Source organism: Eleginops maclovinus, chromosome 7 (genome assembly GCF_036324505.1).
Source record: "Eleginops maclovinus isolate JMC-PN-2008 ecotype Puerto Natales chromosome 7, JC_Emac_rtc_rv5, whole genome shotgun sequence".
In the NCBI taxonomy this organism is placed as follows: Eukaryota; Metazoa; Chordata; class Actinopteri; order Perciformes; family Eleginopidae; genus Eleginops; species Eleginops maclovinus.
The window spans coordinates 22,815,633-22,830,898 of NC_086355.1; the positions used below are offsets into that span (position 1 = coordinate 22,815,633).

The 15,266-nt window shown below is 44.2% G+C and overlaps 1 protein-coding gene across 2 annotated transcripts; it reads left to right on the plus strand.

The window, feature by feature from the left end:
• Positions 1–4,626: 4,626 nt before the first annotated feature.
• arglu1a (arginine and glutamate rich 1a) lies at positions 4,627–12,367 on the plus strand. Of its 2 annotated transcripts, none has more exons than XM_063887893.1 (4): positions 4,627–5,203; positions 6,875–7,133; positions 9,696–9,779; positions 10,852–12,367. In XM_063887893.1, the coding sequence occupies exons 1-4, from the start codon at positions 4,878–4,880 to the stop codon at positions 11,014–11,016; spliced, it is 834 nt and encodes a 277-aa protein (XP_063743963.1). In that variant the 5' UTR covers positions 4,627–4,877; the 3' UTR covers positions 11,017–12,367. The 2 variants fall into 2 exon arrangements, with proteins under 2 accessions (XP_063743963.1, XP_063743964.1); XM_063887894.1 differs by having other exon boundaries at positions 4,632–5,203; positions 6,908–7,133.
• The last annotated feature ends 2,899 nt before the right edge of the window (positions 12,368–15,266 follow it).

Sequence of the window (15,266 nt, forward strand, 5' to 3'; positions counted from 1 at the left end):
CAAGGCTTGACGTAAACAACGGGAGAAGAAGCGGAGATATAAACCATATCTCCCTTCCATCACCATGGGGAACGTGAGGTCGCTAGCTTACAAGATGTACGAGCTAGCGGGCTTGGTGATGACTCAGCGGGTGTATCGGGAGAGCAGTGTGCTTTGTTTCACGGAGACATGGCTCCACGAGGACAACCAGACTCCCTCACAACTGTGGACGGCTTCCTCACTGTTAGGGCGGACAGGACTCACCATGAGAGTGGCAAGAGGAAAGGTGGGGGGCTTGCTATTCTCGTTAACAACAAGTGGTGTTTTCCTGGACATGTTACTGTAAAGGAACGTGTGTGTAGCCCGGACATTGAAGTGCTTGCCGTTAGTCTGCGGCCATACTATCTGCAGCGTGAGTTCTCACATGTGATTCTCCTGGTTGTTTACATTCCACCGTCTGCAAACGCTGCGCTCGCGACTGACGTCACCCACTCCGTTGTCGCGAGACTTCAGACACAGCACCCAGACACATTCATCGCGATATCTGGGGACTTCAACCATGTCACTCTGGCTGCAACACTGCCCACCTTCAAGCAGTTTGTGGACTGTCCCACCAGGTAAAACAAGTCACTGGATCTGCTGTATGCCAATGTTAAGGAGGCATACAGCTCCACTGCCCTTCCTCCACTTGGAAGGTCAGACCACAACCTCATCCACCTTAAGCCCCTGTATAAGCCTCTAGTCCAGCGGCTGCCTGTTACCATCAGGACTGTGAGGAGATGGTCACAGGAGGCTGAGGAGACTTTGCAGGGCTGCTTTGAGTCAACAGACTGGGATTTACTCTGCGATTCTCATGGGGAGGACAGTGATGATCTCAGGGACTGCATAACAGAGTACATCCACTTCTGTGTGGACAGTGTTGTTCCCATACAGACTGTGCGCTGTTTCCCCAACAACAAGCCGTGGGTCACCAGAGACATCAAGGTCCTGCTTAACGAGAAGAAGAGAGCCTTCAGAGACGGGGACAGGGAGCAGATGAGGCGGGTTCAGAGGGAGCTGAAGGAGAAGATACAGCAGGGTAAAGACAGCTACAGGAGGAAGCTGGAGCACAAACTCCAGCAGAACAACCTGAAGGACGTGTGGAGTGGCATGAGGAGCATCACTGGCTACAAACAACCTGGTAGCCAGACAACAGAGGGTGGGCCTGACCGGGCCAACGAGCTGAATCTGTTCTTCAATAGATTCGATGAGAGGGCTCCGGTCTACCCCTCCCCCAACTCCTCTACAACCATCCCCCTTAGAACCTCCAGCCCTGCTGTCCCCCCTCCCACACCGTCCCTCCACAGCTACACCGTACCTGCTCTTTCTCCCCCACCATTACCATTACCTCACCCCTCCCCCATCAACACAACACAGACTCTTTCTTCCCCCTCACATGGCACACCGACTTTCACAGCAGAGCAGGTGAGGAAAGTGCTGTGCAGGCTCCGCCCAGGCAAGGCTGCAGGTCCCGACGGCGTCAGCCCGAGGGTCCTCAAAACATGTGCTGCCCAGCTGAGTGGAGTCCTGCAGTACATCTTCAACCTGAGCCTGAGTCTGGAGAGGGTCCCTGTGCTGTGGAAAATTTCCTGCCTGGTTCCGGTACCAAAGAAGGCGCGTCCCAGCACCTCCAACGACTACAGACCGGTGGAGCTGACGTCCCACCTGATGAAGTCCCTGGAGAGGCTGGTCCTGTCACTTCTTCGGCCCCTGGTTAGTTCATCGCTGGACCCTCTGCAGTTTGCCTACCAGCCGAAGCTAGGAGTGGAGGACACCATCATCTTCCGGCTTCACCGTGCCTACGCCCACTTGTACAGACCCGGTAGCACTGTGAGAATCATGTTCTTCGACTTCTCCAGTGCTTTCAACACCATTCGGCCTGACCTGCTGGGGAGTAAGCTGACGGCGATGCAGGTGAACTCCTCCCTGGTTTCCTGGATCACGGACTATTTGACGGGTCGACCACAGTTTGTCAGACTGCAGGACTGTGTATCTGACACTGTGGTCAGCAGCACAGGGGCTCCACAGGGAACCGTTCTTTCTCCCTTCCTGTTCACCCTGTACACCTCAGACTTTCAGTTCCACTCGGAGTCCTGCCATCTGCAGAAGTTTTCAGACGATTCTGCAGTTGTTAGTTGTGTCAGCGAGGGAAATGATGAGGAGTACAGGGGTGTCGTGGACTCCTTCGTTGAGTGGTGTGTGCTCAACCACCTGCAGCTCAACACCGCCAAGACAAAGGAGTTGGTGGTGGATTTCCGCAGGCGGAAATCTACCCCCACTCCCATTTCCATCAAGGGGGTGACTGCCGACATTGTTCAGGACTACAAATACCTGGGTGTTCACCTGGACAATAAACTGGACTGGGCCAAGAACACTGAGGCTGTGTACAAGAAGGGCCAGAGCCGACTCTACTTCCTGCGGAGGCTCCAGTCCTTCAACGTCTGTAACACCATGCTGAAGATGTTCTACCAGTCGGTGGTAGCCAGTGCCATCTTATTTGGTGTTGCGTGCTGGGGAAGCAGGTTGAGGTCAGCAGACGCCAACAAGATCAGCAGGATCGTCAGGAAGGCTGGCTCCGTCCTGGGGGTCCAGCTGGACTCTTTGTTGGTGGTGTCTGAGAGGGGGATGCTGCGCAAGCTGCGTAGTATCATGGACAACAACGCTCAACCTCTCCACCAGGTGCAGCACCTTCAGCAATAGACTCATTCCACCCTGGCGTACCACAGAACGCCACAGGAAGTCCTTTTTCCCTGTGGCCATCAGACTCTTTAACTCATCTACCTCAGGTCGTTAGAGGAACATTGGAGACTCAGTAACCTGAGTTCACTTTATTACATCTCAATGTTGTCATTTCACTTTACTTTCACTTTCACATGTCACTTTATTCACATGTCACTTTATTTAGTATTTAGTACTCAGCTTAGTTTTATTATTTATCTTATTACTGTACTGCCATTTGCACTATACGTATTGTTGTATATTGTATATACCTACGTAGTTACTGTAACTATTTCACTATTTCATATTTGCAATGCTGCTGTTATTGTTGATACATTTAGTTTATATTTAGTTATACTTAGTTTATACTTAGTTATTTTAGTTTATATTTAGTAATATTTGATGTATATTTAGTCTATATTTAGTGTATATTTAGTAATTTAGTTATTTTGAGTGTATATTTCTCCTTCCTTCTTTGTATTGAACTGTTGCACCTTAATTTCCCTCGGGGTAAATAAAGCTTCTTGAATCTTGAATCTTGAATCTTGAATAGAGTCCAACCCCTATCAAGAAGTAAGGTTCCAGAGCTGACGCTGTGCTTAGAGGTGAGCCCCACCAGATCCAACGCTCCACCTCCCGCACAAGCTCCGGCTCCTTCCCCCCCAGAGAGGTGACATTCCACGTCCCCAAAGCCAGCTTCTGTCGCCTGAGTCTGGTCCGTCGAGACCCTCTCCTTGCACTGCCACCCTTCTGGCAGCGCACCCAACCCCATCGCTGTTTCCCGTAGGTTGTGGGCCCGCGGGACGGGGAAGCGGAGGTGTTACCCTCGTTGCTTTTTCGGGATGTGCCCGGCCAGGCTCCGTGGCAAGCCTGGCCACCAGACGCTCGCTGACGAGTCCTCCTTCTGGGCCTGGCTCCAGAAAGGGACCCCGGGCTTCCTCCGGGCCGGGTATCCTCACTTTCATGTGTGTTTTTCATGAGGTCTTTTGAACCAATCTTAGTCTGGCCCCTTACCTGAGACCAATTTGCCATGGGAGACCCTACCAGGAACACAAGGTTCCAGACAACACAGCCCCCACGTTCATCGGGGCACACAAACCTCTCCACCACGATAAGGTGCTGGTTCTCGGAAAGATAATGCTAACATTGTGTTAATATTTATTTTTGTATTATAATGAATTGTATTGTATACTGTAAGATTGTGTTTGTTTTAACATTACATTGATAAAATACAATTCCATTTTCAGTGTACACTAATTTATATTCTTCCTGCTTTACATTGCCACCAAGCAGCCCTTTCCGACAGGAAACTGAAGTATGCTTGTTAATTCACTCTCTCCAGCACACCTGATTCCATTGGCAAAAACAGCTATTTTACCTGCGTCACACAGAAATTGCTGGTTACAGGTACATTACATGCTTCAGTGTGCAACCGCTTTAGTAACTTGAGAGCACACAATTACAGTAGTAGCCTACTTCAAGATCACACATTTTGTAATTAGTTGAAGAGTAACAATTTGTTATTTATGCACTTTATTCATTGACAGCTAAAATAAAGTGTTAACTTAACAAACAACCCAAAACGTGCAATATGCGAGACAATTAAGTATGAAACCAACCGTCACTCACTTGATAACCATACCAGGAATTAGGCTAATTAACAGCGGGATAAAACTGTTAGGAATGCCGTTTAATTTGAACAATCCTAAATTATGTATACATGTAATTACTGTTGAACACCAAGGTTTTATAGACACCAATTGTTCAATCATTTTTTAACATAATATTTTCTTAATATATTCATTTCAATAGAGTTAAGGCTCTGTACATTGATATAGAATTTCACTGTTCTGTCTGGGCTCTCCCGAAAACCACCGGAAAATACCGAAACCCGCGGTGCATGCTGGGAAACGCGATAGTCGACAATCCGCCATCTTTCTTTACAGAGAGTTAGTAGGGCAAATAACAACCAGTTTAAATGATTATTTCTCCAAAATATAATCATTGAAGCAATTGCACTTGGTACGTTGCTGTAAACAATACGTTTAAAAAGGAGCTGGTGCAACAGGACTCGCGGTATTGCCTACATATCAGACACAAGGCACCGTAGTTTGGCGTAACGCTAACCGGAGCTGGTCAACATGGGCCGATCTCGCAGCCGCAGCTCGTCCCGCTCCAAACACTCCAAAAGCAGCAAGCACAGCAAGAAACGGAGCCGGTCACATTCCAGAGACAGGGAGAGGTCAAAGAAGCGGTCCAAGTCCAGGGAAGCGAAAAGGAACCGTCGCAGAGAATCTCGTTCTCGTTCCCGGTCCACCACAGCCTCGTCCCGCAGAGAAAGACCAGCCACGCCGCCGGAGCGCATCGACATCTTCGGCAGGACGCTAAGCAAGAGAAACGCTCTGGACGAGAAGCAGAGGAAAGAGGAGGAGGAGAGAAGGGCAGAAATGGAAAGACAGAGGAAGATGTAAGTATAATTTAATGAAAGACTCGATAACTTACGTAAAATGAACTGCAATTTGTGCTAAGCTAAATGCTAGGCTAGCTCCATTCAGGTGTATGGGTAGCTCTTTGCACTAGCATGCTAACGCCAGCTAGGCTCCACAGGCCCTGAGTGCACACACACAAACAGTATCCCTGTCAGAGTAGACCGAGCACCTCAGGGGCCAACTCACCTTTTCAGTTGGGCTGCACTTGAAATTAAGTTTAATTTTTAGATAATTCTCAATTTAAAATGACATACCTGTTTTTGCACAATGCTTACCATTAATTCAATTTTCATCGTTGCAATGCAGAAATGATAACTTTGTTATCAATAAGTATTATTGTCAGTGTAGCAGGTCACTGGTCCTTTTTGTAATGCATGATGCTAGGTATTGCTGTGCAGTTTGCAGCTATTTCAATCATCTCTTAAGGTCATTGCACTTGTGCTTTAGGTTAAACTCAGAATGTGTTATTGATGATTATCTGGCATAAGAATTGTTTTTTTGCCTCTTTCCTTTTGACCTTAGGGTACTTATGGGTTATTGAAAATTAGATCAATGCATACATTAGTATGGAAAAAGTAGTGGTCGGCTTATGAAAGCTGGACAATTAGCTGTACAGCGATCTTTAACATGTCTGACAGCATCACCAGCTGCTGCAGCAGGGAAGTTGCCTCTTGAGGAGGTGCTAATAAAGTGCATAATTTCCGCTATTCTGTGTTAAAGCACTCCAGCAGTTGCCACACATAATGACCATAGCTAGTTTTATTGTCTAATGGCAGGTTGTATCTGTCTGACAGGGTAGCTGCTGTTGTGAATGTGTGTGTGGTAGCCAGAGGCGCACAGACACCTGAGATCCCAGCCGCTGCCCAACACCTGGCCTCCTGAGTGGGTCTTTTATAACCCCCTGATCACAGGGCCAGTTTTCCTGGTATACACATGTAAATATCCCGACACAGAGACTTGGGCGATAAGGAAGTACTTGGGCCTGTGTTGGGAGCGGTCTCTGGTTTCCCAGTGGTTGACCAAATGAAATCAGATCCAGGCAGGGTGGGTTTTGTGTTTACAGTGGTGCCAGGAGCGATGTGACAACATACATTCACTCTTAATAGCTTCCTGTTCATTGGAGAATGAAAGAGCAATTTAAAAGCATTTCCAATAGGGAAACAGGATCACACTCAGCCCCCATCTGCATCAACCCACTGTAGCATTCAATTTTACATTCTGATATAAGCTCATCTTGTTCTATTTGACTATTATGTAGTTAACTTGTACTGTATTACTTGCACATTAGTTTGCAATATTCTCTTGCACTTTCATTTATTCTGTGTTTCTTCTTCGACAATTTTATTTTATGTTTTTATGTTTCATTATTGGGGGAAGCCTGGGACTTAAAGTTTTCATTGCCATCACTACACTGCATCTACTTTGCATATGACAATAAAGCTTTCAAAATGTGAACATATATTGCATTGAAACGACTTTAAATTGCTGCAGATAACATTTTCTAAATCCTTATAAAGAAGCCAGTGGAATAAATGTGTGTTGGTAACTCACTTAGTTGCTTGGTTTGAGTGTAGTAGAGTATGTTTGGACAGTAAATGAGCTTTATGATAAATCCCTGCATCCTTCCCTCTGTGATCCTGCTCTCATAGCTCCTCTCACCTGTTTCCCTCTCCGTCCTCCAGCCGGCAGCAGGAGATCGAGGAGAAGCTGATCGAAGAGGAGACAGCGCGGCGGGTGGAGGAGCTGGTAGCCAAGAGGGTGGAGGAGGAGCTGGAGAAGCGGAAGGACGAAATTGAGCGGGAGGTGCTGCGACGTGTGGAGGAGGCAAAGCGCATCATGGAGCGTCAGCTGCTGGAGGAGCTGGAGAGACAGCGGCAGGCAGAGCTCACGGCCCAGAAGGCCAGAGAGGTAACGCTCGGTCGTTTGGAACGCAGCCCCTCCATTCCCTACATACCTCCCTGTCCCCCGCCTCCCCCAGTCAGCTGGTCTGACTGTTGCCTTTCTGCAGGACATGCGTGACCTAGCCATGGTACAAGTTTCACTACAGGGAGGGTATATGCACAGCCTGCAGGGAAATAATGTAGTACTGCATTACTAATAAATGTAATTGTCCATTTTACTGTTGAAATGGCCATTCTTACAAATTAAAATATGTGAGATGAGAAGTGCATGAACTTAAGTGCACAAGGATTAAAATGATTAAAAGTAATAAAACTATTTTGCATCTTAAGTTATCCTTTTTCTTGCACTCATTTAACAGTCACTATAAGTCTTTCACAGCAAGAGTTATGCTGGAGCAAAGTGGCAATTCAGACTTAAGTATAATTGCCTGTTTTATACATATGCAGCAATGTACACATGTTAGTTTTGGCATCTCAGGAGAGTCTCCTAACTTGCCAGTGAGAGTTTTGCCATGGCGTGGTTACAAAAATTGACTGATTTCTTTATTTCAGTTTTATCCCCCCCTGGTTCTGTGTTTTCTTTTCATATTTCCCAATGTCTTTGTCATTATATGTTATAAAGAGCTCTCTATTCTCAGACCACCGTCTCTGAACATTTTTAAATTTTCCCAAATCCCTACAAGTTTATATAAGCTCCATTAGATTCTTTTTAAGCTTTAGTTTGATTTCCATCAGTGTTCCTAATATCCTGTAACAGTTTTGATTATTAACCCTTTTTGGGCTTTATCATAAGTCAGTACATCCCCCGTGCTTCTTTCTTTGCTTTTGAATTTTAGAGAGTGAAGCGGTCTGACAAAGCCTGTCTGTCGCCTCCCCAGGCTTCATTAAAAAAGGGGGTTTGTTTATACTAGAGTAATAATGTATTGTGTATGAGAAGGGCCGCTAAAGCCTAGTGACCCTGTCTCTCTCAGAGAGCAGCCAGTGGCTCGGGGATAATCGGGTGAGAAATGTAGTCTTAGAAAGCCTCATTCACCTACAGGACTTATTGGGTCAGCCCTGTGCCCCCTTACAGTTTGTCTGTATGCCTCTTTCTGAATTTCCCACTCTTGAACCGAGGCAGTGTAACCCACAGGACTGGTAGAGCTGGCCCTTCTACAACCAAAAATGCAGAGTATTCAGCTGGAGAGTCCTACCATAACTCCTGAGTGGAGGTTTCCTATCTGTTACGCTGACATTTCCAACCCAATTTGATGTGTATAAATGTTAAACCCATTTGTTTAATTCACAGACAGTTTGTACTGTACAGGTTTTATGCTTTACCCCCCCCCCCCCCCATCTCTTTAACAATCCTTGTTTTGGGATTCTTCTGTTAGACGCCACCTGCTCTTGGATACATAATGACGGACATTTCCTGTTTCCTGTTTTGACGAGGTTAACTATCTGGTGTAACCTTTTTTTTTTATCTGTTAATATATTTATTTTTCTAATAATTGTAATTTGAAGAGCTTTTTCCTCTCTAGCAAAGCAAATGTACTGTGTTTTGTACTCATGACTTGCTTCTCCTATAGGGTTTGCTGCTCAATTTTGAGACTGTTTAAATACATTTGTGTTGTTTTTATTTTGGAAACACAACAACTCAGCGACTTCCTAACTAGCACTTGACCCCCCCGAGCTGGCCTGCAGCGTTCAGCTCACCGTGACTCGTGTCCTGTACTGTAAGTGTACCGTGGACCCCCACTTTGTACTGTTCTCTCCTGTGGGGCCGCCGTACAGAACGGATAAACCCTTAAACAGAATGAGCTGTGGCTGCAGGCAAAGGCTAAGCAGTACAAAGATCAGTTATAAAGAGGAATGCCGCCGTCGCGGTATGGCAGAGTCCCCCCCATACCTACCTACCCACCCACCCACCCACCCCAGGAGCGCTTCTCTGTCTCTGCAGGGGCCACACAGTCCGGGACAAGACAGTAAATATTCAACCGTTTAATGCCGAATGCTTTCACCAGTTGTGTAGGTACACAGGCAAGGAAAATGCGTAGGTATACGTGCATTGGTGAGCCAAAACTATTCCCTCCTTTATTTGTATCCTTTTTTCTCATGCTTATAATGAAGTTAAAAAAATGTATTTTCCTCTAGATTGTATTGTCTGTCATTTATATGTTTCTTTTTATGAGTGTGATGAGTGGGATTTCCCCCCCCCCTTTTTTTTTCTTTTTCTTTTACTTCCCTTGTCTTACCTTTTTTACGATAATTCAGCAAGTGAGCTTTAATTATTTCTACGAGGTATGGGAGGGAAAAGTAGTAGCCGGTAAATTTCCCCCCCCCCCCCACAGTTTCTATATGCTTTTTGCCCCCTCTTTGTATTTTTTTTTTAAAGAATTCGGGCTGACTGCAAAGAATGCCACAGTGTGGTCATGTGCGAGAGGCTAAACAAACTCCTCTGTGGTGTAATGACTTTATGTGTGTGTGCTGGTATGTGTGACAATTAGAGGGTGTGTGTGTGTGCGTGTATAAAGTTCTCTGTGGCTGTAGCCTGTGCGTGCGCTAACATGGCACCGTGTCACCCATCTAGGAGGAAGAAAAATCTAAGCGGGAGGAGCTGGAAAAAATCCTGGAGGAGAATAACCGCAAGATCGCCGACGCTCAGGCCAAACTGGTACGCCCTGCTCTGTTACTTCCTGTTTCGCTTTCATACATTTATTCCATCTTACTAAAATTCATAACCTTCAATTTAGTTGTTTTGATCGCTGCCTTCATCGCATACGAGAACGCTCTTATCGCGTCCTCTTTAAATGCTTTAATGTCGTAAAAAAATCCATGTTTTTTTATATTTAAAACAAAAACAGGGATTTCTTAATAACTTTTTTGGAGCATATTGATACCCACAAACTATATATTTTCCTCAAAATCTGACCGTCCTGATCACAGCCAATGATAACTGAGCCTTCTTAAGTGCAGATAGAAAACCCAACTCACGTCATGTCTGGTTTTAGTGCTCTCAATTTCACTTGTATGTCTTCATTCCAAATCTCTGAGCACCGCTGACTGAGACCTCAAGGCTTTCAACACACCACAATATGACCAAGAAGTACTTTGACAAGAAGCACTTAGAATTGATGACTATCAACCTTGCTTAACAACAGTGTGTTTGATTTCCTGTTGTCTGACACATTTGTAAAGCAGTGTTTAATGAATTCACGTTTGAGTTGGAGACAATGGCTTCAGTTTGCGGGAATGTGGCTTTTATAGAGCACCGAGACATTAGAAGTATGGGAAATGTTGTTTCTCACAGCTAGAGTTATGCTATAAATTTAGACTTTTAATGTAATGACTGTTTCATATTTATGGGGCAAATGTTGGAGTCTCCTAACTTTCCAGTGTGAGTTTTGCCATTGCGAGGTTACAAAATGTACTGACTTATTTAATTCATTATATTCTCCTCGTTCCGTATCGTTTGACTTTTCCTATTTCCTTTCGCCTTTGTCAATATATGTAAAAAATAGCGCTCTTTTTTTTAAGACTCAGAACAGAGTTTATATAATCTGTATTAGATTTTTTTTTAGGCTTCAGTTTGAGTTCAATTAGTAAACCCGCTCATTTAACAGTCTTTAATATTAACCCTTATCGGGCTTCTCAACTTATTAGCATGTTTGAAAACCAAATGCCAGCAGTATTGTTCTGACCTTGCCTGACCCCTATTGTCTCCGTGCTTTGCTTCCGTTCCACAGGCTGAGGAGCAGTTGCGTATTGTAGAGGAACAGAGAAAGATTCACGAGGAGCGCATGAAGCTGGAGCAGGACCGTCAAAAGCAGCAGAAGGAGGAGCAGAAAATCATCCTAGGCAAGGGCAAGTCTAGGCCCAAGCTGTCTTTCTCTCTTAAGGCCACGGAATGAGACTGCTCCCCCCCAACCTCCATCACACCCCATCCTCGTCGCTCGTCCCCCGCTCCTCCTCCTCTGCGGAACACTCGCTTCGTTTTGGAAGCGCCGAAGGAAGGAAGGCCGAGGAACGAGCCGCATCCCCGTACTCGTCGCTGTGAAAGACCCCCCCGCCGCCCTCCTCCCACCTTGAAGAGGAGGCAGCTCTTCACCCCAGAAGGACCCGACTGCTTCCTCACCCCCACCGCACAGATGAATCCTGTTTGTGCAAAAAATTTTTTTTTTTACTTTTAGGGAACTTTTGATGTAGAATGCTTTAACTTGCCCCCGTTAAGTCTTAACAGCGAGCACCTGTGCGCTCTTCTTTACATGTGTTCACAGCCAGCAAACTACTCCAGAACTCCAGTCCCCGGTATACAACAGTATGTGTGACTTTGTGTACTTCAGTCTACTGTAAACAGCTAGTGCGCAGCTTGGGAGTTGGCCTGCTGTTCTCCTTTTAATTTAGAAATAAAAAAGGCAGTGGTAAGCGATCACAGCACAGCCTTTAAAGCGCAGTGAACTTCCCGTCCAGCTGACAGCGGTGTGTCTTCCACCTTCCTTCCTTCCTTCACCATGAGCTCGGTTCACATAAACCTCTTTTGTTTCTGCTCCAGCTCTGTCTGCAATGTATATAATTCTTTTTTTCTAAAATGACAGCAGCATATCGACCTGAGAGGAAATGTGTTAGATTTGAAGTCCCTGCAGTGCAGGTGAACTCAGCGCAGACTCCCAAGCTGCCCATGACCGAACCTTACAACAGGATGTGTGTGTGTTGTCCACGATAAAAGGGGGCCTGTGGGTAAAAGCAGGAGAGTACATTTCCTGTATGATGTAATTTGATTAGCCTTGCTGTGATGTGTTGACTCCTACTCCTCTTCTTCCTCCTCCCCCATGTTCAGATTGTGTTATGAAGTTGACCACAAAAGTCACAGTAATACTTGAGTTTCGCATTTTTGAGAATTTTTGGGGAAATGTAACAAGAGCAGCCGAGCATACAGTCCCTAAATTAAAGACAGTTTTGTAGATTAAATTAAAATTGGCAATGCGCCTTGCTTGGTAAGTCTTGATTCGTGTACGATGGACAAGTTCAGGTAAGATCAGGTTTAGTGTGTGTGTGTGTGTGTGTGTGTGTGTGAGTGAGAGAGACTGTGTGACTGTGTGTGTGAGAGACTGTGTGTGTGTGTGTGAGAGAGACTGTGACTGGCAGGCAGACCTAAGGTGGGTATTTAAAGACTTTTTGTTATGTTGTGGGATGTGGAATTTGTCATGTAATTTCCCCCAAAAGTCAAGGGACTGAACAGTTCAATAAATCCATTGAATGCCACTCATGGTGTCTGTGTGTTGCTGTGAAAAAGTTTAAAGGAAACGCTCCTCAACTTCTTTTACTTTTTTTATTATTCCTAGATCACAAATAAGTTCAATTGCTATTTTGCTTGTTCGAATAAAAGCACTTTACACAATCGTTTTAAAGTAGTAGTATTTGAGATTGGAACATTTCAATGACATTACACCGGCTCTGTCATCGGGTTTAAATGCACTTAGATCAATTTTCACCCTGGAACCGAGCGATACATCAACATCAAGTTAACAAACCCTGTAACAGCAGCTGGGTTCGGAGGGGCTGCTGATGGAGATCATGCTTCTCAAATTCAACATGACAAATCACCTCAACAAAAATACTACGGTGTTTGGAAAACAGTTTGCTGAAGTTCTCAACGAATGTATTGCTATATATATTTCTCTTTAAATTTATTTTTTACCTTTTACTTAAGTGACTTAGTAGAAAATGGGAGACAGAGGTGATTCGAACCCGGGTCCTCCTGCACGGGACGACCAGGTTTACAGTGACGCATTCGACTAACTTTAAAAATGCACGTGAATCAATGACTGATTGATAAGTGAGTATTAGATTTCGCTTAATTAATAAGCTTGGGTTAGCAGTTGTATTGAGATCAAAGGAGCAACACTAGTAGATTATTTTAATGTCATACTTATTGGTGACTCATGTCAACATTTGCCTGTGCAGTTTTCTCTAGTTCAGAGCGACCAACCACCATCCACAGTCCGAGACCGACATATGGGTAAATAGCAGAACCCCGGCCCCCGAGAGCCCCGGCCCCGGTGACCCACGGCCCCGATCCGCTCCGGTGCTGCGGAAAAACGGGTCTCACCGCGGCCTCTTTCTTGGGGGGTTTCTGATTGAGAGAAGTCTGTTAATTAATACAAGGTAGTACATTTATGTAGTTGGTGAAAAAATACAGCTGTTTTAGAGAACTTTCTCCCCCACAAACTAGATTAAAAGAGAAATGGTGAGTATTTACTTGTAGATAAAAGAAGAAAAAAATGTCCAAGCTGAAAACAATTCAGAAAGTAAAAAAAAAAAAGTTACTGGTTATCCGATTGATATTGGGATATTCATCAACATATTAATACTATTTTTTAATTGATTATTTCTTATGTTATTAAATGTTTCTTTCAATGTAAACTGAGCTTCCTAAACTTTTTTCCCGTTTGTTTGAAATTAATTAGCAGTCTGTCTGTCATCAGGACCATTTCCATTTGATTATCTTTGAACAATGTTGGAACAACAATAGTTAAAGTCCTGTCCAAAGTGCTTTCCTGTTTGCAAGTGTCAACCTGAAAGATTCACGGTGAAGTGTGTGAGAGAGTGTGTGTGAGTGAGTGTGAGTGTGTGTGTGTTTCTTAAGGAAAGACGCTCCGCAGCTCGTTGCCCGTCGGGCTGAGGGACTTGTTTTAAAAGGCAGGAAGGAACAGATTTAAAAATAAAGAAACTCAAAACTTCCTCTGCGCTGTCATCCACAGCTTTTCCAACAACACATCTGAGGACAACAAAGCCATAACTTACATGAAAAATAAAGATTAAATTATGGGCAAATACCTTAGGAGACGCTTTAGTTCAGACGTTCAGGCGCATATTTAGTAAAAATAAATAAATAATTAAATATCTACAAGAACCGGCATATTTTATAAATACTTTACAAAGAAAAAAACAAAACATTTTTGTATAGTGCCACTTTTGTGGAGATAAAACAAACACTATTTTTAAGTTCTCACACCACCAGTAATACAATACTTTTAAAAAATATATATATAATATCTAGACATAGCCTATTCTAAGACGCTATAAATAACAATTTAGGTATTTTTTCTTTAGGTTAGTGAGTAAAAATCCTAAACATTTAGAGAACGTTATGGGTCCGTGCGCAGAGCCGCGTGCCAGTCTAGTTAATCTAATATTGCCCTTTCCTCTCCAGAATTAAATTAATGTGAGGTTCACGCTGCTGCAATAAACACAGTCTGCGGTGTGGTATCAGCCGGACGATCAGCAAACAGCCGCAATCCACAGCGGCCGCCTGTAGAAAGCCTGATCGAATTAAGTCGTTAAACAGTGTCAAAACTTCACACGGTGCCTTCAGGGATCTGTAATCTACGGCTGCAGAGGTGTGTGTTAGTACTCATCAAATTAGAGGCCATTGACTAAAAGTAGAGCGTTTGTAGAAAGTGTCAGTGTGCCGTCTCAATTATGCTTTGAAAGAACTTCAAAAATAAGTTTTAATGTTCGGAAATCTCTTGCAGGACACTTTATAATGTCGGCCTAAATAATAATGAGATAATGTGGTGGTCGGGGAAAAACTCCTGTATAGCCTACTGCCATAAATGTTTAATTTCTAAAAAGTTTAAATAAAGTGGATTTCCCTTAAGAAAAGGCATGGGTTTGCTGATGAACCAGCTCTTAACCAGAATAGGCACTTCACCGTTTGATTTTGTACTTTATTATAGATCAATACACGTAGTTCTGTGATTTTTAAATTACGTTTAGATGTCAAATTAAACACTTTTCGATTGTTTTCTGTTTCCTCAGCTGACTCAGTGACGGATGTTCCGCTAGTGGGCGCTCGTGCCCTTCGGAAGCGCTTGCAGTGCAGTGCTCTGATGGAGACACGCGCAGCACTGTGGCTCCATACACGACTGTGCATGAGCCTTATGGAACCGAATGTTGTCTCCTTGTTTTTATAATGAGAATATTTACAGAAACCATAAACACGTTATGAGTTGTTTGAGAGCCTTTACCCTTTTATTAGTGGTAAAAATATGATTCATTTACATTCACACTGCTGTTCTGTAGTGATAGCTATGTTTTAATCGAAGTGAAATGCACCTTCATTATGCTTTTGTGTATTATTGGACTACTTAATATGCTT

Bases quoted from the DNA above. Each gene is read 5' to 3' on its own strand.
- arglu1a (XM_063887893.1), top strand. From the start codon at position 4,878: ATGGGCCGATCTCGCAGCCGCAGCTCGTCCCGCTCCAAACACTCCAAA. The intron at 7,134-9,695 runs GTAACGCTCGGT...TCACCCATCTAG, and splicing joins CGGCCCAGAAGGCCAGAGAG to GAGGAAGAAAAATCTAAGCG. The intron at 9,780-10,851 runs GTACGCCCTGCT...TCCGTTCCACAG, and splicing joins CCGACGCTCAGGCCAAACTG to GCTGAGGAGCAGTTGCGTAT.